Source organism: Podarcis raffonei, chromosome 4 (genome assembly GCF_027172205.1).
Source record: "Podarcis raffonei isolate rPodRaf1 chromosome 4, rPodRaf1.pri, whole genome shotgun sequence".
Lineage (NCBI taxonomy): Eukaryota > Metazoa > Chordata > Lepidosauria > Squamata > Lacertidae > Podarcis > Podarcis raffonei.
The window spans coordinates 79,783,734-79,808,921 of NC_070605.1; the positions used below are offsets into that span (position 1 = coordinate 79,783,734).

General features: G+C 43.1%; 2 protein-coding genes across 3 annotated transcripts in view; one reads left to right on the plus strand and one right to left on the minus strand.

Moving 5' to 3' along the window:
• The first annotated feature begins 64 nt into the window (after positions 1 to 64).
• RASA3 (RAS p21 protein activator 3) overlaps positions 65 to 25,188 on the plus strand; it is a 147,716-nt gene continuing 122,592 nt past the window's right edge. Inside the window, exon 1 of one of the 2 annotated variants that reach the window (XM_053384310.1) lies at positions 65 to 86. Coding sequence is in view for 1 of the 2 variants with exons in the window: in XM_053384309.1 (XP_053240284.1) it covers positions 22,550 to 22,604 (55 nt within the window). In the remaining variant the exon portion in view is untranslated. Of the gene's footprint in view, positions 87 to 22,358; positions 22,605 to 25,188 lie in introns of those variants that run through there. The other variant, XM_053384309.1, reaches the window with a different exon arrangement.
• CFAP97D2 (CFAP97 domain containing 2) lies at positions 2,991 to 9,411 on the minus strand. The gene is made up of 5 exons (XM_053384335.1): positions 9,152 to 9,411; positions 7,345 to 7,425; positions 6,212 to 6,330; positions 4,889 to 5,081; positions 2,991 to 3,317 (listed from the first exon to the last, which is right to left on the minus strand). The coding sequence occupies exons 1-5, from the start codon at positions 9,242 to 9,244 to the stop codon at positions 3,147 to 3,149; spliced, it is 657 nt and encodes a 218-aa protein (XP_053240310.1). The 5' UTR covers positions 9,245 to 9,411; the 3' UTR covers positions 2,991 to 3,146.

Genomic DNA, 25,188 nt, shown 5'->3' on the forward strand with positions numbered 1-25,188 from the left:
CCGGCAGTTCCTCGAGGCGTGTAAAATACTGTACAAACAAACCGCCGGCGTTTTAAAATTTGCACAGAGCGAGCTACGGGGGCGGGGTAAAGTATTGTTTAGGCGAGCGACGGGGTTATCGCTGCTGTTGATATTGGTTTTTCCGTATCCCCCCCCCCCCCAAGATCTTATGAAATATTGGTTTGTTTATATTTATTTGATGGATTGATTTATATACCGCCCTTCATCAGGGTAGTTCACAGACATGCCGGATTTAGGTTTGATGAGGCCCTAAGCTACTGAAGGTAATGGGTCCCATTATATGTCCAGCTGTCCTTTGTCAACAACAAATTGTCGCTGTTTTTTGTGTTGAATAGATTCTAAATAGTAATTTATGGACCTTAGAGGTATCTAAAGCCATTTGCACATAACAAAATATTGTAGTTTTTATTTTATTTGTTTTTTATCTTCTATTTTGGAAATGTACATCCAGTGGTTTTTTTCCTTCTAATTTTTTTGGGGGCCCCAAGAGAGTGGGGCCCTAAGCTGCAGCTTGTTTAGCTTATACATAAATCCGGCACTGTTCACAGATACAGGATAAAAAACATGAAGTAAAACAAAACAGCAAAATGATAACACCACCCCTATTCCCACAGACACATATTTAAAAAACGGCTGTGAGGATATCAATTAGCAAAAGGCCTAGTTAAAGAGGAACATTTTTTTGCCTGGTGCCTAAAGATATATAATGAAGGCGTCAGGTGAGCCTCCCTGGGGAGAGCATCCCACAAATGGGGAGCCAATGCAGAAAAGGCTCTGTTCTCATGTTGCCACCCTCTGGACGGTTTATATGGGGAGAGGAGGTCCTCAGGGTATTGCGGTCCTGAGCTCGATTCGGTTGTGTACTTTTGATGTGTTTTATTTATGGTTTATGACTACTTTTGTCCTGCTTGTGACTACGTGAATCTTTTTGTGTTGTAAACCACTACGAGCGAGGTTTTAACTATGGAAAGGCGGCACACAGATAAAAGACTACTGTCAGGACAGGATGAAAGAATGAAGCAAGTCGTGGCTTAATAGCAGCAGTCCCAGAAAGATGTGATGAAACCAGTTGGTGATAAGATTCTAACTCCCATCATCCCTGACTACTGGCTATCTAAGGCTGATGGAAGCTGGAATCCAAAAACGTTTAGAGAGGCACCAGTGCCCCATCCTTTGTGCACCCATTTTCTACAACCAAGTCTATTCTATTTGTTTTGGTAGCAGCCCTTCGTCTGCATGTAACCTGATTAATCAAGATGGGGTCTCAGAAGCTGGACAGGTTTGGGCCATTACATTACCACCTAAGTTTTTGTAGCAGACTCCTAAGAGAACACTTCATCTTTAATGTCACTGGAGGAAGACTTTAAACATTTTATGAAGACAACTGGCCTTTATTTCAATAGCACTTACTTTAAAGTAGTATGTTTCAACTTTTGTTTTTATCCAATGCCACTTTACTTCCACTAAGGGAACTCAAAGCAGCTAACATTAGATACAAATAATCAAGACAAATATAAAGAAGCATGATAAAATAATAATAATAGTAATACCAATAATACTACAAATGAACTGAACAGATCATCAGTTCATCTTTCCCCAAAGTCATCTTAAGAGTCAGGTCTTCATTTGGCACCACAAAACATGTAGTATGTGGGGATGTCAACATTATTTTATTTCTTGGCTGAATATCTTCTTTAGTTGCTTAATTTCTCTCTGCATATCTTGACACAGGGAATCCTATGATGTTGATTGAGAATCAAAGGTGGATCTTAGGTTGAGACTGGTTGAAGAGCACTAACTAATTTCCTGCTCAGCTAACCCCCAACCCTAAGAACCAGAGGCATGTGCCCCTGCCACTGAGGGTTGTGCAGATGGGAATGTCACCATCAGGCTGAAAAAGGTTAACCATCCATAATGTAGACTAACTCAGTGCCCCCCAAACCAGGCACTCAGAATAGTTAAACAGATTATATCTGAGATGTATAAATCATAACGGATGGAAGCAAGATGTTTCAGTGATAATTGAATGAAGTTGGCTCATGAATGGAGAATCTCCCTTAAGCGTGAATAAAACCCTGTTTATAACTATTTGGGAAAACATTTTCCCCCTGGTAATTTTATTATTATTATTATTGTAAGTTTTGTTTTGGTGGAAATTCTTCATCTTTGGCTGTAGTCACAACCCAGATCCCTGCATTGCAGGGGGTTGGACGAGATGATCGTTGTGGTCTCTTACTACTCTACAATTCTGTGATTCTATATAATTCACCCAACCATGCTTTCTTTGAAGTAATTCCCACTGATTTCAATTGGATATACTTTCCAAGTACATGTAGGATTGCTGCTCTGGCCAGCTTGCTTATATGCTCATAGCTGTCAAGTGTCCCTTAATTGAAGTGACAGTCCCTTATTCCAGCGCCATGCCCCGCTGCTGTCCCTTATTGATGGATGTCCCTTAAATGATGTCCCTTAAATTTCAAAGGAAGCAGCTCCTCTCCCTCCCTCCCTGCCGGCCAGGGAGGAGGGAGGCTCCAACTGTGTTGCTTGGCTGTGTTGCTCACCCAATAAGAAGTCGTAAGAACGACTGGGGGTGGAGCTTGCATGCCTTGTGTGTGGCTAGTTAATGCAAGCTGAGGGGGTTTTTGAATACTGGACGCCATTTTGTTGCACGTGCTGCTGCAAACTTTGCAGTGCAAAGCCAGGCCGGGGAGCCATCTTAAGTTGAGGCTGCATAGGCCTTGTGGTGCATGTGATTCAGATTCTATTCAGTTGAACCTCTGGTTACAAAGTTGGTTGGACAGTGTTCTCGAAGCTACCAGCATGAGTTTGACCAGACTGCAGGAGGACAGGAAGACTGGAGTGCCTGGAACAGGTGAGGCTGCAGGTCCCTTATTTTGGCCGCTGGTCCCTTATTTTCAAGGCTGCTGGTCCCTTATTTTCAAATCTGTAAGTTGACAGCTATGTATATGCTATATCTAAGAAGAATGTCTAGAACTTATTACAAATAAAGATTCTAATATCTACCCTTACTATAACCAAGATAATTTCTTAATTATGCATCCCCTTATATCAGGTCTTCCGTTTAGCAATATCCATTATCCAGAGTGTCATCTTAATGCATGGAATCACACTTTTTCTACTGGATTTTCTCTTTGGTGATCATTACTTGGTTTTTTTATTTGATGAATCAGTTCTTCTTCCTCTGGTTCCTCTGCTTTGTTTGTCACACACCTATCTTTCAGATCTCTTTTGTTCTTTCTGTCTCTTTCTGCTGTTGTTTTCTTTAATTTTAGTTCCTATGGAGGGACAAATAAATGATAAATTCATGTTTACTAGAATGAATATTTTTAGATGAATATTTTTAGGTAGATTTTTATACGACTGCTGCAAAAAATGCTAAACTACTAGACCCTTTAAACTCTAAGAACAAAATATTATTAATCACAACTGTAAAACAAAACAAAACACCAATGTATTAAACACCAAGGAATTTAAATCAATAAATTGTTCTCTTTATTTGCCCTTTAGACGTCACATTAGGCTATATCTTGCACTGAGCTTTTCTTTATCATTTTTGTTGCTCAGACCTGTTTTCTCAAAGCACATGCCATTGCAATCTGAATTGAAATATATGGTATTTACACCTGAGGTGTGGGGATTACTAGTTTAGTTTTCTTGTAAAAGCAGTGATTCATGGGCTGAAGAATTTGAGTTTCAAGACGTTTTGCAATTTGTGATAAATGTAAGATAGATGGCAGCTTTGCAACTTGAAATTCGTTTCTTATGTGTTGCATTTAAATCTCCATTTGTTGCATGAAGATAACAGGCTTAAATCCTTCTTAGGGGAAGGTGCCTTTCCTTTTCTCCAACGTCTAAAAAATTGCTTCGGCTGATCTTTGAAGCCAGACCTGAAAGCATTACTCAAGAACATAAAAGCTGACCTTAGAGGGATGGGGAAGGCAAATGGACTCTCATTTTGGTGCTAATGGTATACTTCAGCAGAAAGAAAAAAAGCAGGAGTTAGAAAGATAAACGTTCTTCCTCTGACTAAGGAGAAAAGTGTATGTGCAAACTGTAACTCTAAGATGTAGGGCATTAGTTCTCAAACTTTTATTTTCAGGGGAAAAAATTTGCTTGTGCCATGCCAAATATTTATTGATAAGAAATACATTGGAAAACAAAAATAAATTCCTAGCAGTGTTTCATTTATAACACAGAACACAACTACTTTATAATATGATCATAGGACATCCAGAAAGTTTGAAACATTGCAGCTACCTAAGAACATTGAAATACCCTTTGGTGTAGGTAGAGTTTGCAGATTTTTAATCCATGTATGTACTCATTTTGTTCAGAAAAATAGTTTTCTGATGCTCTGGTGCATATGCATGGAGTTTTGAGCGTAATATATTTCTGTGTCCTATTTCCTCTAGTCAACAGTGTGAGCTTCATCTTGCATCATTTAAAATCTCAACACTGCCTATCAGTTAGCTTCTGCAAACTGCCATATTAATTGGCCCAACAGTAGAAATAATAACAAGGCTAAGCAAAAATTGATACTGGAAGCAAATGCTGTTTCCACGCACATGCAAAATGTAGTTCATAATACTGAACCAACTGTTAAGTGGAGTTGTGTCTATGAAATTATGTAGACAATATTCTTGCAAACAGATTTGGATCCATGTGCATTTTTCCTACCTATGATCCATCCTTTCTAGCTTAATTAAATTGGCTCAGAAATTTGACCTGTGGTATGATTCTGTAACGTTTAATCAATTGATTATTTGTTTAATCTGGAAACAGAAGACCAGGAGATATGGACCCACCAAACTGAAGAAATGTGTTCATATTTTAAAACTGGACTTACCTTTTGATCCTGCAACTTGCACAACCCACGAGGATATCTTGCAATACTGTTCATGTAGTTTTCAGCCTTTTGCCACTCTTCATTCCACTTTTGGACCGTATACTGAGGTTTGCAGTTCATAATTCTTTCCAGGATGGCATGATTCTCCTGGCTTACTTTTCGAAATTCTCGTTCTCGTATTTCTCTATTTAAGCTAAAGGGGGGGGCGGTATTATATACTGTTGAAATAATGACTCTATCCACAGCATGGAGGGGAAATACACCTATAGATATTCTTGGCAGCTACAATGCTTCATGTGCAGAAGAAAACGAAGATTAGTACAATCGAAAAAACACAGACATAAATACCATATACGTACATACATGTATAAACAGAGTACTAATATATTATGAGCAGCATATTATGGTTTGCCTTACCAAACCAATTTATAATAAGTAATTGAGTATATGTTTTATAAGAAAGATAGTATTATATATAGTACAATTTCTTCCACTAAGAAAAACCCCACCCACCCCGGATAATGGATTCAAAAATTCTGCCTAGCATTCTCCTTAAGGGAAAATTATATCATGGCTCCCCTGTCTCTTGCTTGTTGTCAAATTGATGTGGTTCACTCTGAGTTCTGCTGCTTGTGTACCAGAAGTTTGATATGAGATTGTTCCTTGCCGTAAGGAAATCTCTGGACAGCCAACAACCAGCCTCTGTGTGCCTATCCACAGTTGGATATCATATAGATATTGTGACATATCCCAATCATCACTTGGAATATGTTATTGGTTAATACACTTTTATACTATTGGAGGTCTCAACAGGGAACAATCCAAAATCTCAGTTTATTTTTATTTTTTAACTGTTTATAAAATTTTGTGCACAGGTAGGAGACACTGTATAATATTGGGCTAGAACAACTGCTGTATTAGTCCCAAGTTAGTACTGAATCTAACTGCACCCTTTCGTTGGTTCCCCTTCTCTACCAATACATTTACCATCCTGCTCTGTTTTTGGACTATGCACATTTAAAAAAACACCTTTGTGGTTTAAAAAGTTTTTTAAAAAAGGAAAAAAGCTTAGTGTCACTTTCTAACATTTTCTATGTTTGAAGACCCCTTTCTTTGGATGATTAAATTGTCAAAACTCCCCACGCCCCAGGAATGGCAGCTGAAGTGGCCTTTACACAAACATCTGAAAGAAAGCATGCTTGTAAAACAGCCCCAGAGCTTCTTCTTATTATACAGGTCATTAAAGCGTAGGTTATTAAGTGCCATGGTCAATGCTGTTAATGTAACTGGATAGCCTTATACCAGTTTGATTACAAGCCGTACCTTTTGGCCTCATACTCATTTTTGTTATCAATTCTTCCTTTGGTCCTCATGATACAAGACATCTTCTCTAGCAGCAAACGGTTCTCCCTCTCGATGATTGACAGGCGGTCCTTCTCCAGCTTAAAATACAGGGGGATACTTAGGGAAATGAATTATGTTCCATACATCCTCTCTAACCAAGGACAGCTACAGCACTTGATTCCCCCACTCCCTTCACGCTTGTAATTTTGCATGCTGTGGAATATGACGGTAGAAATGCAATATTTCAGGATGAATTTCAAAAGTATATGAGCTCTGTACACACTTAGAACTTACTGAACTTGAGTCTTAAGTAATGCAGAACACTATTAAAGTTATCAGGGTTAATAAGGGGGAGGGGAAATAAAAACTGCGTTCTTAAATCATACCAAAGACCCATCTCATTCAGTATCCTGCTTCCAACAGTAGTCAGTTAACTAGAGTCCCTCGGGTTGTTGTTTTTTACTCAGGCCTTTGGTAGTTAAGTTAGTCTATAGTGTGTTTCTCATCTTTTAGTGGGGTGTGCTTCTTATTGTGTTGTTCTATGAGCGTTGTGGGACGTGGGTGGCGCTGTGGGTTAAACCACAGAGCCTAGGACTTGCCGATCAGAAGGTCGGAAGTTCGAATCCGCGCGACGGGGTGAGCTCTCGTTGCTCGATCCCTGCTCCTGCCAACTTAGCAGTTCAAAAGTATGTCAAAGTGCAAGTAGGTAAATAGGTACCGCTCCTGCAGGAAGGTAAACAGCATTTCCGTGTGCTGCTCTGGTTCGCCAGAAGTGGCTTAGTCATGCAGGCCACATGACCCGGCAGCTGTACGCTGGCTCCCTCGGCCAATAAAGTGAGATGAGCGTCGCAACCCCAGAGTTGGCCACGACTGGACCTAATGGTCAGGGGTCCCTTTACCTTTACCTGTGAGCATTGTAGGAATTTTGTATTGTACATTCTTTTAAAGATTCTGGTTTTGAATTCATTTTACCTGTTCATATTTTATCTTATGTCACTTTGAGACCTTTTTTGTATAAAATAACAACAACAACAACAACAACAACTACTACTACTACTACTACTACTGCTACTACTACTAAACTTCATTAAAAAATCAAAGCAGCAACATACCTTAAGTTTTCTTAACTTCAAATGAAGATGGCCATATGTTCGAGGAGTAGAGGTGTCCACCACAGGTTTGGTAGTCTGAATCTGCAGTGGAAAACAAAACACTCCTGGTTTTTATTCTTTAAATGTGCCTATAGAATAGAAGGGAATTTCTTTAGTGATTTAAGCGGCAAAGCCATTGTACACTATGCCCTCTCCGTAATCTTTGCTGATTGATTCTATTATGACAATGACCCCATAAGTAAGTACAAATATCAGACATGAAGACGGATCCACATAAGAACAGCTTGCTGAATCAGGCCAATGACCCATGTCTAGCACCCTGTTTTCACAGTGGCCAACCAGATGTCTGTAGAAAAACCCAGAAGCAGAACATGAGCACAAGAGCACTACTGCCTCCAACTGTGGAGGTAGAGCATAGCAGACATGGCCATCGATAGTCCTCTTTCAAAGCCATCCAATGGTGGCCATCACTGTCTCCTGTGGAAGCAACTTCCATCATTTAACTATGTGCTCTGTGAATTAGCTCTTTCTTTTACCTGTCCCGAATCTTACAACATTCAGCTTCTTTGAGAGCCAGTGTGGTGTAGTGGTTAAGAGCGGTAGTCTCGTAATCTGGGGAACTGGGTTCACGTCTCCGCTCCTCCACATGCAGCTGCTGGGTGACCTTGGACTAGTCACACTTCTTTGAAGTCTCTCAGCCCCACTCACTTCACAGAGTGTTTGTTGTGGGGGAGGAAGGGAAAGGAGAATGTTAGCCGCTTTGAGACTCTTTAAAGGGAGTGAAAGGCGGGATATCAAATCCAAACTCTTCTTCTCTTCTTTGGCTGTCCTTGAGTTGCTAGTGTTATGAGAGGGGTAGAAAAATGCAACGTCCTACTTAACCATCTAGTCAGCAGGTGGGGGGGGGGATGTGTAGAAATTATAAACGATGGTGCAATGCCAAAAACAAACAAACAGAAAGATTAGCACAAATAAACGATAGCGCCAGAGCAACCTACTTATTTGACTACCCAGGGACCAGCCTTCACCTCTGAACTTTGAAAAAAAGAGGGAGATGTTATAATCTAAATGCAAAAGCCATCCATATTGAGCAAAGGAAAAGCCCTAAATCAAAAAGGTTAATTTTCACCTTGAGTGCCAAACTCAATGACATATTTCCTTCTGTTTATATCAGTTTACAGCAAAAAAATATTACAAAGGGTGATATCCAAGGAGTTCATTGATTTCAGTGGGTCTGCTCTGAGTATGACAAATGTTGGCTATCACCCAAAAACTATAAACTCTAGAAAGCTAACATTTCTCCAATGGTTAGTTCTCATGTAGGTTTTCTGACACTAATTAACCTTTGTGCGTGTGTGGCTGTATAATTTGTAACAGAAGAATAGTGGTATGAGTTTTACTTTCCCCTGAGGACTCATAGCTTGGGGGAGCCCCCAGATCTATATTTGTGCAATAAAAGAACACCCATTGATAAAAACCATTGATAAATGCAATCCCTTTTCGTTACGGAAATTAAAGGAATGTAGGAAGTGGCCCACAGCGTTTGCGTGAAATGCTTATTAATTTTTCTTGGAATGATTTTGAGATTGGACCGTTTCTTTGTAAATAAATTCTTGGCATGGTAGCAATTCTTTGGTTTAAAGTGTGGAGGGGAGTCAAGAGGGAGCAATGTACAGTGCATACTAAAACAGCTGAGCGGTGGCTAATTGTTATGTCCTTGGCAGAAATGCAAAGGCATTTCCTCTCAACAAGTTTGGCTTTGCGCACGAAGCAGCTTGCGATGTTATAAGAGCGCCGCCACACTTACCTTTCTCTTGTGTTCTTCGTACGTCGCTTTGTCCCACTTTTGCTGAAGGTATTTATTGCCACACGGCAAAATTGGCTGGTAGGATCGGTGCATCTTAAAACAACATGAAATATCTCTAAATCTGGATTACTTCAAAGAGAGTGCATCATTGGCCAGAAGCTTCTTGAGCGAAGCTCTAACAACTGTGGTGTGTTTGCAGCAGGTCATGTGGTGGTTGCTATGGTATCGCTGAGGCAAACAGTGAATAGCTGGTGATAGCATTTTCAACAATATGTTTGGGAAGTAGCAAGCAAGAACCAAGAATCTAAGACTACAATCCTGTACACACTTTTAAGGAAGTAAGCCCCACTGAAAACAATGTGACTTGCTTACTGAGAGTGTAGATATGTATAGGACTGAACTGTAAAACTAAGATTCCAAAGGATATCCTTTTCAACACATTAATTTCTGGAACAATTACACTTCTAATTTTTTTTTATAGCATTGCAAGCAAGTATAGATTTGCACAAAAGTAGGATGCGGGTGGCGCTGTGGGTTAAACCACTGAGCCTAGGACTTGCCGATCAGAAGGTTGGCGGTTCGAATCCCCGCGCTGGGGTGAGTTCCCATTCCTCGGTCCCTGCCAGTGTGGTGTAGTGGTTAAGAGCGGTAGTCTCATAATCTGGGGAACCGGGTTCGCATCTCCGCTCCTCCACATGCAGCTGCTGGGTGACCTTGGGCTAGTCACGCTTCTCTGAAGTCTCTCAGCCCCACTCACCTCACAGAGTGTTTGTTGTGGGGGAGGAAGGAAAAGGAGAATGTTAGCCGCTTTGAGACTCCTTAAAGGGAGTGAAAGGCGGGATATCAAATCCAAACTCCTCCTCCTCCTCCTCCTGCCAACCTAGCAGTTCGAAAGCACGTCAAAGTGCAAGTAGATAAATAGGAACTGCTCTGGCGGGAAGGTAAACGGCGTTTCCGTGCGCTGCTCTGGTTCGCCAGAAGCGGCTTAGTCACGCTGGCCACATGACCAGCTGTACCAGCTGTACACCGGCTCCCTCGGCCAGTAAAGCGAGATGAGCACAACTGGACCTAATGGTCAGGGGTACCTTTACCTAGGATATCAAAATCCAAGACACATAATGAAATGTGCCCTCTGTCATTTGTTAAAAATGGTTCTCTGCTAAAGACTATATTACACATTATTGTGTGGAAAAAAATCCTAGGTAGGAAATAATGAGAAGCAGCCTGTAGGATCATTGTGTGTGACAATTCCACATATATGGGGTCTTGGTTCCCACCGCCAACAAGCACATGCACATACAGTGAGAAACCCACATAATTGTCACACACATCTGCATTGCATATAGAAAGCTTGCAACGTGTGCATGCACTTCCTACGACATTTAATTATATATTAGAAACCTTTATATCCTATTTAAGGATGACATCAGAAAAGTCCAGCATCCTGCTCTCACATTGGCCAACCAGATGCCAATGAAAAGTCCACAAGCAGGGCCTGAATGCAAAGGAACTCTTCCCCAGTTCTGATTCCCAGCAGGTGATATACAGGGACACGCTGTCTCCAATGGTAGAGCATATTCATCATGGTTAGTAAGCCACTGGTAGCCTTAACTTCCATAAATTGTGATTACTCAGAAGCTACTAGGGCTAAGACCAGTCAGGAACCCTTGTGTTTTGGTACAGCTGCCTCACGTGTTTCAGTTTGCTACCAGAGTTGCAGTTTAGGATGTCCCTAGGTAGCTAGGGATGAACGGCCTTTTATAGAAGTTAAACGTTTTGCAGAAAACCAGTAAAAGGGGAGGGAGTATTTACTTATTACATGTTTTATCCCTTCCTTAGAATGAGGTGCTGTGAGTGAGCACATACTCTAAAAGTTTAAAGGAATTTGGAAACCATACTTCAAAGCGCTGCAAATTATCCCCTTCTCAGATTCATGCTGGGACTGCCCAGACAACTAGAAAGGAGGAGAGACAATTGGTAGCAGCAGCAGTGGGCAGGCAGGAGGCAGTAGCAATAGTGTAAGATGTCACCCATGAATTATAGGAGGATGGCCCTGCAGGCAGTATAGGGACAGCACACCATCTGCTAGCAGTACTGCATTGTTCAGTATGACTCATGATAAGACTCACCCTGCATGATTCTGCCAGATTCTGCCAAAAATTTGTTAGATAGTGCCAGGTTTCAATTTGGAACTGATGCTGATCTATCAAATTCCAGCCTTGGCTCCACCTTAAATCCACCCAATTCCTCCAGGCTCCATCCCCGATCTCCCAGATTCTTTTCTGCGCTAGCTTTCACCCCACACCGCGGGACTGTATTTCTACCCTGCCTTAGTTCTGGCCCCACACAGAGGTATCTGCAGCCATGTGTCTTTTGTTCATTTATTGACTCTCCCTGCTGGAATGGGAATACTTTGTACGAAGGGGAAAGAGATTAAGTGCCTGTCAGGAACACTAAGCTAGGTGCTTTCTCTCTCTTGCTCTTTCCGTTTCTTTAAATTCTCAGAACATTGCTGTGCGGTTTGATGTGGAGAACTGCTGAACATCAGGCAATGCAGTGAATTTATAGTAAAACTTTACACCAGAGCTTTCCCATTGCATTTAATGGCATTCCACAGCTGAAAGGCTGAATTCCCAATTCATGCGCTCATAATCGTGTTTAAATGCGTCTTCCCACCCTCCTCAGGACTGGAATCTAACACATTATATTTTGCAGGATTAGAGGCACTGAAAGAGTATGCAAAACAGCTCCTGCCCCACGCATCAAAAAAGAAATGTTGTGGAGACACACATAACAGGTCCTCTACATTTGTGGGTGATATTCCTAGTCTAACTGATGTTAGAGAAGGAAAGGCATTATTCACAAGCCATCTTTATGCCAACTTTACCTCAGAGCCATTGTATTAAATGGCATAATTTAAAGAGCAGGCAGCTTACAAGTTCATGGGTTAGCTCTGGCTTCTGATTGAGGCTATTGGTGCCACTACCAAATTCTAAATAAGACGTGATGAAAGGTTTAATCCAAGGTTTTATTTATAAGGAAAACAAAGTTGTTTTCAAGTTTGAGGTGTAAAATATATATTATACCGTATTTCTTGCATGTCTATCTGCTCTCCCACCTGGTGCTGTTTTTAGTAGACGTTACTGACACCCGAGTGGATCTGATTTGATTCAACTTTGCCTGCTTGGGTTCTTGGGGAAGCACATAGGTTGGAAGGGTGTGTGTGCAGTTTGTAGTCATCCATAGAAATTCCACATTCCTCACTAGGAAACCAACCTGTCTGGGAACAAGATGTGAATCTCCACTTGCTGTTGTGCCAGAAGGACATTTTATTGGTGTACTGTCAATCCTGTGGTTTTGGAGAACCCTTGAACAATAATCCCGGGAGTCTTAAATGTAGAAGCGGAGTCCACCTTATCTGGTCTGGCTCTGGACTTCATGGTCATCAAGATAACTGTGGATCTGCCTCAATGCATCACGGGTCAAGCACATGTTGCAGGTCATACTCTCAATTGGTCTTCAGTACAGAGCAGACTGGGAGTGATCCAGTGCCAAGGTGGTGAGTGTCACCCCCTGTCATAGACAGATCACTCCCAGGTGAGATTAGGGTTCGCTGTGACTGAGTCTACAGGAGTAAGGGGACAGTTTTTGTTATGCAAGGGAGGGCCTTCCTAGTGGTGGTGCCCCAGTTCCTCCTGGGGAAATGTGCTTTCCTCCATGTTAAAAACTTTTTGGTGTCAACTGAAGATCCATGTGTTGTATGAACTATTGGGACATAAAAGGAATTAACAATTTTAGCATCACTGTCTGCTGAACTATATTCTTCATTTTCTAAATATGTATTTTAGAAGTTTTAATAGTTTTGTGATGGTTGTATTTTGGAGTGTTGTAACTTCTGTGGGAGTACATAAATGCAATTGATGGTGACAATTGATGTTACACCTCTTTTTTATTTTACATGTAATATGTAAATGTAGACATTTGTATGTCATCCTATACCTGAGTGCAAGTGTCCCACAGTTAGAAACCCATTCCTGATAGAGGGTAGCATCTTCATTGTGCAATGTGACTATTCACAAGTGGTTCAGCTTGTGCAGCAAAATATGCTTTTGTTCCACAAAACATTGTTTGTAGAACAGAGTAGCCCAAGGCAATACAGAAATTGGCTATTCCTGATTTGACTTCTGATGATAAACAGGAGAATATTAGAAGTGATTATCTCTTAACTGGTTTAAGCTTCAGCAGAAGCTGCAGCAAATACAGACACAGAATTAATCCAAAGCAGACCTCCTTATCCAAGCAGTATGTTGACAGACTTCATCTGCAAGATTCTGGTAAGCTCCCAGAATTGTTCACAGCATTCCAAATGAGACCATGCCAGTCCCAAGGTACTACTATTGCTTACTGAGTCACAGGAACAATGTTCCTGCCTATACAACCTAAAAATACCATTAGCTATCTGTGCCGTAACAGCACATTGTTGTTGCATACCCATCTTCTGCCCATTCTGCTAGAAGAAATACAGATATAATGTACAGCAGAGTTGCAAATGCCATGGGTTTCATTCTGCCTCATCATGTGAATGAATAGACTGTGTTAAATCATTAAAATATTAGGTGATGAAGCTGTATTAGGTGACATGATAGCTTCGTCAGGGATGTGATTGGTTGGCTTTGGTGATGGGTCTTTGACAGAAGCAAGGCATCACTTCAGATTACATTTATTCAAGTGGTGAACGTGCACCTACAAACTCAGCCCAAATCTTCAGTGTGCTGGCTTTTCAGTGCTGGATGTGGAAGTACGGTCAGTGCTGTGATACTCCCTGCATATAATAATACAGCCCATGTTTATACCACTTATCCTTGTTTTTTGATAATGAGAAATCTATTCCTGCATCGGCAGATGAGTATTACTTTGTTTGCGCTGCATGCAAAATGATACAGTTGTGCTTATTTGTGTGTTTGCTCTTATGTTTGTGTTTCATTCATAGGAGACTAACCGCTATCTTTTGGGCTGAAACTTATTTGAGGTTTCACCATTTCCAGCAGGTGGTAGAAATCTAGGTAGAAATGGCTTGCTTATCTATTTATATAGCAATATTGTGCACTGTGACTTGTTTTATCCACAGCGATTAGACTGCATAATTGACACAGATTGGCAACAGCTGTAATTTATCTGTGTAACATGCAATTATCGTCCTAGGAATCAGAGAAAGCATGGAATTAAAGAACCACCCTAAAGAAAACAAACGTATTATATTAGGGGCTGTGCCCCTGCTGGCTTTGCTTGCCAATTCCACCTACCCCTACCCCCTACCCCCTCTCAAAACCACCCACCCCTCCCTTTGTACCTAGCCAAAGCCACTCCCCTCCTTCCTTCATTCCACACTGAAGTTAGGACTTTTTCCAGTCACTGTTCCTACAAAGCATATAAACTGCCTCATAGAAAGGGACAGGGAGAAAAATGGCTTAGTTTGCATACCTCCCTAACTCACACTCCTTGAAATGATGTGCGAACTGAAACACAACATATCCTTAGTAATCCAAACTTCTCTGAATTTTGCAGTGCACTTCTCCACCCAATTAATGTGTACAAAAATGTATGCACAGGGGTAAAGCCAACTGGAAGCTGCAAAATCCCCATTGGACGTTCGGCTTCCAAAAATAGTTTGCAAACCAAAACAGTCACTTCCAGGTTTGCGGAGTTCGGGAGCCAAAATGTTTGAGAACTAAGCTGTTTGTAAACCAAGGTACGACTGTAATAATAATAATAATAATGTATTACTGAAAACAACAAACAGAAAGGCATTGTTTTTGTTGCAAAAGCATGTATATGAGGCAAAATTGCATTTAACAATATACAGTGGTATCTCGGGTTAAGAACGTAATTTGTTCCGGAGGTCCGTTCTTAACCTGAAACTGTTCTTAACCTGAGGTACCACTTTAGCTAATGGGGCCTCCTGCTGCGCCACTGCCGCGCAATTTCTGTTCTCATCCTGAAGCAAAGTTCTTAACCTGAAGCACTATTTCTGGGTTAGTGGAGTCTGTAACCTGAAGCATATGTAACCTGAAGCGACTGTAACCCGAGGTACCACTGTATACCAGCTAAACCAGGTGAGGGTAGCCTATGGATCTCAAACCCTCAGTGACTTAGGGACTTCCTCTGCATTCAAAGACTGCCTCCGGCAGATTGAGCGGATGAAACCAACAGTGGATCAAACGGTCAAGAAGCGGTTTCTGCACGGGCTGTAGAGGGAAGTGAGGGGCAGATGGGGCTTGTCAACCTGGGAAGGTAGCCCATCTAGGAGAAGGAAAACTGATCCTAAACCTCCACTACCTTGCAGTATATCTTCAGGAGAAGAAAAGGCTAAGGAGTAAACCCTACACAAATCCAGAGTAGAGTCCCTAAGACAGTTGGATGGTGCCTTTTACGCCAAGCAACTGCAGCCAAGCTGGTGCCAAATGTATTGCTTTGGACCACATCAGAGGGGGTTCTCATCGACTGGGCAGCCCTGGACCTCCATATTGGGGAAGTCACTTGGGTGCTACTAACACAGCCGTTTGACTTCACCCCTGGAGGTGTCCTCCATTTTCTCTCAAGACAGATGGATGCTAACAACAACAGCAATATATATGGAGAAAACTACACTAAAATACTGACAAATTTTAATGGGGACCTTATTTTTTAAAGAATGCAAACTCATGTGGAAACGCAGAAAAAAGATTGGAGAAACCAGAAACTCTACTTCTGCTATACTTCCAGATTTGACATTCAAAACAGATTTACATCTAACCAGAAGAGGGCGTAGAAACACTGCCTCCCGGATAGACGCATGAATCCTTTCTGAGGCAGGAAACAGTATCCGTGTTTCCTTTCAGCATAGGAATACTTAAAAAATAAATTAATTATACTGTTGCTCCATGTTCTCGAAGAATATGTTTGTAGAACCTCTTTCTGGCAACTACATTTAAAATGTTATATCTAAGAAATGTTGATATGTTCAGTTATGTACAGAGTGTTATGTGCTGTGTTCTCGTTAGCTGTTTCCATTATGTTAAAGTTAGGTAATTAGAAAATCTCCTAACTCTACTTCCTCTCAAGGGAAACCTCTCATCTAGATCACTGAAAGGAAGTGATTTCCTTGCCTGGCAGGAATGAGTCACAGAAAACGACCTTCTGTGTAAGTCTAATTGTGGCTTAATTTAGATTTCAGAACCCTCTGCAGTGTTATAATATGGACACATGTAGTTCTGAATACAGAGCCGCCGTGAAAGTTGGCCTCGACCCTGAAACTGTATAAATTCAGCAGAATTAAGTACAGAATAGTTTATAGGATACTGAAGTCAGGAAAGGAGGTACAGTGGTACTTCAGGCTAACTACTTAAATTGTTCCGGAGGTCCGTTCTTAACCTGAAACTGTTCTTAACCTGAAGCACCACTTTAGCTAATGGGGACTCCCGCTGCCACCGCGCCGCCGGAGCATGATTTCTGTTCTCATCTTGAAGCAAAGTTCTTAACCCAAGGTACTATTTCTGGGTTAGCGGAGTCTGTAACCTGAAGCGTATGTAACCTGAAGTGTATGTAACCCGAGGTACCACTGTATTCTTTTTAGGTTCTTGTTTGAGAGAGCTACACAGCAAAATTATATGGGGAGATAGGGTGCCCTTAATTAAGTCTCACCACTGATTATACATGTATATTCCTGCTTCAAAACTAGGAACCATTTTTAATACAAATCTTTGGAACTGCACTGGAATTCAGTGGACGGCAGGATTTGCTGTCAAACAGAACTGCACTATGCATAGCACAGAATCTTGAAAGCATTGGGTTGTTCTGCCATTTATGATATTTATATCCCAGTCTCCAGATAGAGGTCTCTCAGAACAACTAAAAAGCAGCAGGAGGTCAAAATGGAACAAGATAGACTAAAAATCAAATAAAAGCTTAGTGAAATAAAAGGTGAATTAAAAAGGTAATTAAAACAACACCACCACCCAAATAGGCTCAGCACTAGGTGAGCCTCCTTAGAGGAACCATTCTATAGTCAGGATACCACAACTGTGAAGGCCCTATTTTTAGTCACCAGCATCTTGCCTCTGAAAATAAGTGGGAGGGGGTGGGTTTGAAGAAGGAAGATCTTAGTAACTGGGCAGGGAAAAGTAGCCAGCCCCTCAAACACTATAAATCTTAAGAGCTTTAAAAGGTAAGATCCGTTTCATAAATGGACAGGAATCAGTACAGTTGTACTAAGGTTGATGAAGAAAGTTTCTTTTGCTCACTTTAGCCATTGCATTTTGAATATTCCAAACTGTCTTCAAAGGCAGCCGCAGAAAAAAACAAAACCCTGAGTATTACCAGCACGTGAATAATAGTGTTCAAGAGACCTCTGTCCTAAAGAGGCCACAGTTTGCATGCTAGCCTCTGCTGGCGAAAGGTGTGCCAGAGAGGATACTTGCGCATCTAAAGATATGATTGGACAAGGGGCCTCTGCCCCCTGCTCACTGCACATGCCAACCCCCCTGCCATTCCCCCCATTAACTCCCTAGAGCTTCCCTTCCCACCCCAGGCAACTACTACACCCCCTTTTCACCTTCCAAACCCTATTTCTGAAGCCACTTCTCTCCTCTGTGCTGCAGCCCCATTTTGAACCTGTTTCCATCTTCACCCCCGTGTCCCTTCCTTTTGTGCAACCCCCCTTACACTCAGACCACCCCATTAGTCCTGTATCTTCCTCCTCCCACACGTTGCAACTACTACGCACCTTTTCATCTGTCCAGTTGCAAAGTCACCATCTCCTCCTGTTATTCTGCCCCTTTTGTACTCCATCTTTCTTCATCCCCACCAGAGGTTGGTGGAGTTACCCATCTGCCACCTCACTTTTAGCTGCGGATTTTATTATGTTTGGATGTGCACAGGAATTCTGAGGACAACCCTACCTGCCTCTGCACTACCTTTTCTCTCTCTCTTTCTATTGCTTTTCTCTGCCACCTCACTCTCCCCCCCCCCACCTTCTTCAGTAAACTTATAATAGTCAGATAACCTGAACTTTTCAATTAATAAAACCATTCACATTTATTTAAATAAAACCACTTATTTAAGGTAGATAAGGACAAGACGAAATTATACATTTGAATGTAAATATAGATGGGAAATGGCTATGTATTGTGAGTGCTTATCTACTTTTAAAAACATTTCCATATATGATATGTTCTTTTACTTTTTTATTCTCTTTGTTCCCTTTTTCTTTATTCTGATATCTTACATTTCATTTCACTGTGTTATCATGAATAGCATTTTATAGAGGTTTAAATAACTGTAAATATGAAAAGAGACAAAATATTCTCTAATTCCTTTTCCTTGGATAGATGTATTTGTTTTTCTCTTTTGTATTTTCTTTTGTTGTGAATATGTATTTTAACTTGTATTGAATAAAAATTTATTAAAAATTAAAATATAAAAAAAACCATTCACAAAATCTGTAAACTCCAACAGTGGCCTATTTACCAATACTGTATATGCAAAAATGTTTTTGCACTCCATCCCAGTTGTTAACAGTATATATAACAAATTCTCATGCACCCCCTAGAGTGCCTCCCCTCTGCCCCCTTAACAAAACACTGGCTTAGGAATTTGCGTTCTCTTAAGTGTACTTAAGGAATCCAGTCCTTGAATCTAATTTCTTGGCGCTACTCTGAGAATCAAAAAGCTACAGCAAACACAGTCTAAGGGATGCAAACATTCCACAGCAACCAAATCACCTTGACTGACATAGAGAAAAAGAATATGAATGATCAGAATGTCATAGAATCCTAGGAGGAATTTCAGCTACATCATACATGGCAGTTGGCTATCCAACCTCTGTTTAAAAAAGGATAATACGCATTCTCTTAGGGTAACAACTTGTGCAATATATGTCCCTCTCACCTCTTGTGTTGTTCTTGACATTTTATGAGTGACTGGGATGAGGATACAGTCCACAACACAGGTCCTCAGCTTGTGCAGCGATCTTCTACCCACCTGCTCTGTAATTGGGGCAAGCCCAGGGCCACTGTGTACTGTGCAGCCTGCACAACCAAACAAGCAACTTCAGTGAGAGATTTGCAAGCACCACATATTACCTTGGACCTGGTTTTTAAACGAACTTTTTGATAAGGCACTGATGTGCTCAGCTGATTGGGAGTGTGTGTTGCAAGCGCTAAGGGGCACAAGAGAGAATTGGGGTTTTCTTTCAATGCTGGATGAACAACTCCAGCACATTTTCAGATATAACCTCTGAGCCTGTACCTCCCTCAACTGATAAATCTTGAATCTTGCACCATGGCATGTAATTCCTTCTCACTATGCTCTGTGGCTGAATTTCTTGTTGCTAGTTAAAAATAAATAAATTAAGGGTATGCCTGCATTAGTGTTCCTTGTTGTAGTACCTAAGAGGTTGCTTCTTATAGTTCCAGTACACTTTGTTCCATGGCATTTCCTGCTTTCTTTAATACTAGGCTCCTTTTGGGGCAAGCAAAGGATACGTTTTTATTTCTAATGTTGACGTCCTTCTGCAAATCTTAACAACACATTTTTTTTCTGAATAATTATAACCCCCTAGTTCCTCTGTGAATTTTTCGCAGCTAACTTTCCCATGATATTTTATCTTTCCCTGGATTGTTTGGTACTTTGGTTGGAAAGGGAAACTTGCATATTACACAGCCACACAAGCCTATGTTTACCACTGGGTGCACACTCAACAGAGAGCCACAGCTAATCCTAGCTGAACATACCAATACGAATTTTGTTTTCTCGTGCACTTGGCACTGACAAAGCATCAACAGCATGCTGCTTTTCCCTATCAGTACCATCATTACAAGGGACGCAGGTGGCGCTGTGGGTTAAACCACAGAGCCTAGGACTTGCCGATCAGAAGGTCGGCGGTTTGAATCCCTGCGATGGGGTGAGCTCCTGTTGCTCGGTCCCTGCTCCTGCCAACCTAGCAGTTCGAAAGCACATCAAAGTGCAAGTAGATAAATAGGTACTGCTCTGGTGGGAAGGTAAACGGCATTTCTGTTCGCTGCTCTGGTTCACTGGAAGCGGCTTAGTCATGCTGGCCACATGACCCGGAAGCTGTATGCCGGCTCCCTTGGCCAATAAAGCCAGATGAGCGCCGCAACCCCAGAGTCGGTCACGACTAGACCTAATGGTCAGGGGTCCCTTTACCTTTACCATCATTACAGTACTCTGCTATTTGGGTGACCAATATTGCTTTGCTGGGATCAATATCCATAAAATTACACCAATCTTCTGTCAGAAACAAATCCGTAGTAAATCACACTGTGCAAGTTGGAGTGAACTGTTAGCAAGAACCCGATCTGCGCAGACTTGGCAGAGTGTCAGCCGAAATGAATACAGCAGCTCATCCCCAGTAGGTCTTGCCCATGGATCAGTTGCAGTGGCTGAAAGTCCCTGCCTCCCCGCAGCTCTCAAAGTACTCTCCTCTCCAGGGTTTTCCCCCTCAAGCAATCGGAGACTGCACCTGTGGGAAGCTAACTTCTCCTCTGTCCTTTTTGTGACTCTTCTGGAGATCTTCTAGATGCAGAATGTGCCAGTGGCAAAGTAAGGAACTCCAACCAGCCCACGGTGGTAGCAGGGAGGCTGCAGCAGCAAATGGGGTGCCTTAAAAGAGAGAACCCCAACAGGTGGCAGCAGAGAATGGTTTCTGTGGCTCTGCACCTACAAGCCAATAGGAATTGCCAAGCCAGGTTTAAGATAGTTCTAAGTTTTTCCTCCTAGGTGCATTTCCACAATAGTAATTTTAGCCAGTACTGTACTGGTTCAGCCTGTGAAGCTTAAGCAATCCCTTGAGTGAAGCCTTTCTACAGACCAGTTCAGCCCTTCAATCTTTCATTCACAAGCAGAAAACGCCCTGCTCTCCTTGAGCAGATATGCGAAGCCTGCTTTGTGGAGGCAGCATGAGCCAGCCTCATACTGACTGACAAGGGGAATACAAGTGCCACCCTTCTGTTTGTTAAACTTATTCCAACCGTTTACATTAAAGCACAGGGTGCGACTCCACCTGACATGCTCAGTCAGCAAAGCATAACACTCTTAATCTCAAGGTCGTGGAACCCCACGTCGGGAGAAAGATTCCTGCATTGCAGGGGGTTACATTAGATGACCCTCCACAATTCTATGACTCTGCCTGCGTTCCGACACTACGTTTCCCCTGCACTTCCCGCTTCCACCACTCGATGGAGTGTGCTGTTCCTTCCCCCCTCCTCGCCGCCGCCGCCGCCCACAGCATTCTACTGCTTTTGCACACTGTTGCTAGGATATTCTGGCATCAGGCGACTCCGGATGACCGGAGCTCAGTGGCAAAATCGAATCACAGGGCCCATCCCATGCACAGAATTTTAGAATCGCAGAGTTGGAAGGGACCCCGAGGGACATCTCGTTCAACCCCCTGCAATGCAATCTCTCTCTATATATATTGCAGAATGGAGTGGGATGTGGGGTGGGAAGACGACAGGCAGACTCCTTTTTCCACGTCCTACTGACTCACAGCCCGAGAACCGTCCTGTGGAAGTGCGGGGTAGTGGTAGGGCGAAAGAGCCTTCCAAGAACAGGAGCCGAGGTCCCTTCGTCCGTCCCCCATAAAGTATTTGAGGGGGCTGGGATGGACGCCCCCCCAAAGTTGATGAGCATTACCATTCAAACGGTGCGCGTGCACTCCAAGGGGTTTTCAAGGAAACACAGGCGACCCCAATCCTCCTTGGGCAGCCTTTTACTCGCGAGAGGCACGCCGCTCAGGTTTCATAAGCGGGAGGCGATAAAGCAAAAATATCTGGCTGCGGGCCATTTATTTGACTACTTTCCCCTCTCTCCCCACTCTCCACCACCACGCCTTCCTCCTTCAGCTCCCAATTTGGGCGGGCGCACTGAAGCAGAGGCGCCACAGAAGTCAAAGCTGCAGGACGCCCCCCCCCTCCCCCCCAGCGCCCCCCCTCCCCTCCACCCACCAAGCTCTCCTCTCTCTCTCTCTCTCCAGCTGTTTGGTTTTGCGCTTACAAATCTCTCCCCGCGTTTCTCCTTCTTTTCGCCCAATAGGGAGCGGCCCGCCCGGGCTGGACCAATGGAGGGCGCCGCACAGCCTTACCCCGCTCAGCCAATGGGAGGGCGGCCGTGGGGGCGGCCGCTGCCGGAGCCGTGTGTTCTTCTGCTCTTGCGAAGTGGAGCGCGAGGGTGGGGGCGGCGGCCCAGTGCGCGCGCGCTCCCTCCCTCCCTCCCTCTTTCCCCGGGTCCCGCTTCAAGACCGCGCATTGTATCTCTCGGCGCGCGCGCTGCAGTCGCGGGGCTAAGAAGGCAGCCCTCTTTCCCGGCGGCGGAGGAGCTTTCCGCAAGAAAGGAGGAGAAGCCATGGCGGTGGAAGAAGAGGGGCTGCGGGTGTTCCAGAGCGTCAGGATTAAAATAGGTACCGGGGCGGAGGGAAGAAGGAGAAAGGAGTAACAAAGGGAAGGACGGGAGCTGGGTGCTCCTTGCAAGCCGAGCAGGGGCTTTCCCCCCCGAGGAGCCGCTGCAGCCCGGTTGGGACGGGCAGCGGCGCCCCGTCGGCTGCCTGGGCTTCCCCACCAGCAGCTGAGGCGGCAGCACCGGCCCGCCGCTCGCTCTTATCCGGCCCCTCGTTTGTTCCTTCCCGTGCCACCCGTCCCTGTGGAGAAACGACGGGTCCTCCTCAGGAAAGGGTGATGAATGGCGTGGAGTGGCTTGGGTGTGTGTTGGAGAGGGGGCCCTGAAGTTTATATAGGGTGAAGTGGGGGGGGGGCAAAATATGCTGGCATAGGAGAGAGGCGGGCGAGGATGCTAAGGAGCGGAAGAAGGGATGGCAGTAAAGTGTAAAAAGAAGAAGTGTGGTTGTGGTGACGGGTGTGTGTGTGGGGGGGTGTTGTCGCCGCTTGTCAACTCGCAAGATGTAAGGCAAGTGGCTCGCGCCCAATTTGCAGTGTGGGAACTGCTTTGCTGGGTCTTTCTAGTCGTTGCATGTGGCTCGTGCTCTTGCAGAAGCTCGGTTTGCCACTCTAAAATGCCGTTTAATTAATATGTGGGGCGGGATTGCCAAGTACGGCAGTGGCATGCTCAAGTCTGTGGGGTGTTCTTGCTTGCCAATGGGTGTACAGTTAATTTCAGTCCTGCTCTTCCCAACTCCGTTTATTCTATTTCTGATGACCGACTAGTTTATGCCTATTGTAGCTGTATGGATAGCTCCTCTTTTTGGTACGCTTCTTACTGTCACTTATGTGTTTTATCTTTCTCTCCCCCCCCCCCCGCCTGCTTGGGTTTCTGTTGTGCCAATGTCATCCCACTGCTGCTTAGTAGCTTCCTCTTGGCATTCCTGCATCCTATATGCTCAAGAGGCAACCCATCTTCTTGCCATTTCCTGTTGGCACAGTGTGATATGGTGAAATGTCAATTTTGGTTCCTCTTTGTTACCACTGTCACTCATGAGTCTTAAAGTCTGTGTCATTTACACTTTAATCCTATGTATGTCTATTCAGTTCTTTGGGGCTTACAGTCATGTAAATCAGATGTATAGGATTGCTGCCACAATATAATTTTCATTATTTGTTGTATTTTGCACTTTGTTGTCCGTTACACTGTTTTTCACGCTTTTCTCAGAGTTCCCTCTGGTGATGGCCAATCTGATATTCATCTGCAAAGTCTTTATCAAATGACTGACATAGGTTGGACAAAGCAACATAAAATCTCTTGTATCTATCTTAAAATATAGATGGTGATTTCTTCATATAATAATACTTTGAGCACAAACTTATCTGCTTCAGTTTCTGGGACATCTTTGACAGTTGTGGTTGAAAGAAACTCACCCCCCCCCCCTTTTCTCTCTCTCCTCTTCTAATCTAGATGAACAGAGTTTGTGTCCCATATCCCCAAATAGCTCTTCATTGTGCTAAGGTTTTTTGTTTGTTTATTATTATATTTATTTCCCGCTTTCCTTCATTAAATTCAAGGGTTGCCATATTCCCAAAGGTCAAAATCTGGACAGAGTTGTTGAGCTTTTATGGGGGGCTTTTCTTTGAAAACCCAGACGTATGATAGCCCTAGGCATACATGGTTCTCCTCCACATTTTATCAACACAGCAACCCTGTGAGGTAGGTTAGGCTGAGAGAATGTGACCATTCTTGGTGTTTCAGGGCTGAGTAGGGATTTGAAGTCTGGTCTTCCAGGTGCTAGTCCAGTACTTTTAACTAATAGTAAGGGTCAGTGGCCAGAAATGGTAGCAGTCATCAGCATCTCAAGGGTTGTATGTACAGTGGTACCTCGGGTTAAGTACTTAATTCGTTCCGGAGGTCCATACTTAACCTGAAACTGTTCTTAACCTGAAGCACCACTTTAGCTAATGGGGCCTCCTGCTGCTGCTGCGCCGCTGGAGCACGATTTCTGTTCTCATCCTGAAGCAAAGTTCTTAACCTGAAGCACTATTTCTGGGTTAGCGGAGTCTGTAACCTGAAGTGTATGTAACCTGAAGCGTATGTACCACTTTAATTTTGTCACAGAGCAGCTCCTGCCTGAAATGCATGCATTCCCCCCCCCAACAAAAAATCCCCTTATGATTTTTGATCAAACTTTTGCAAGTTTTTTGTAGTGATTTAGACCTACTTCATCTGACTACAGTAGTCAGGGCAAAAAAATAAAGTGTTACATGTGTAGTACCAATTCTACAGTATTGGCTGTAATTCTCTGAAACTTCCAGCTGTTCACAGCCAAGTTGGTTTGAATTGTATGCGGTGCACATATACAAATAATACCGGTGGACCAGTTTTGTGCTTAATGTACTGAACAGATCCTGGGAAAGTGTACATAAAATGACTAGTGGTAAACATAATAAAGATTTCCTGTATTCCAAGCTGCCAATGCTTCAGTCTGCTATTGACAATTCACAGCAAGCAGTTGCTCTGTGGCTTTCACAGAAGGTAGTTTTAATTTGTTTGAGAGATGTGCTATTATTTTGACTGTTGAATGACTTCCAGACCACATCATT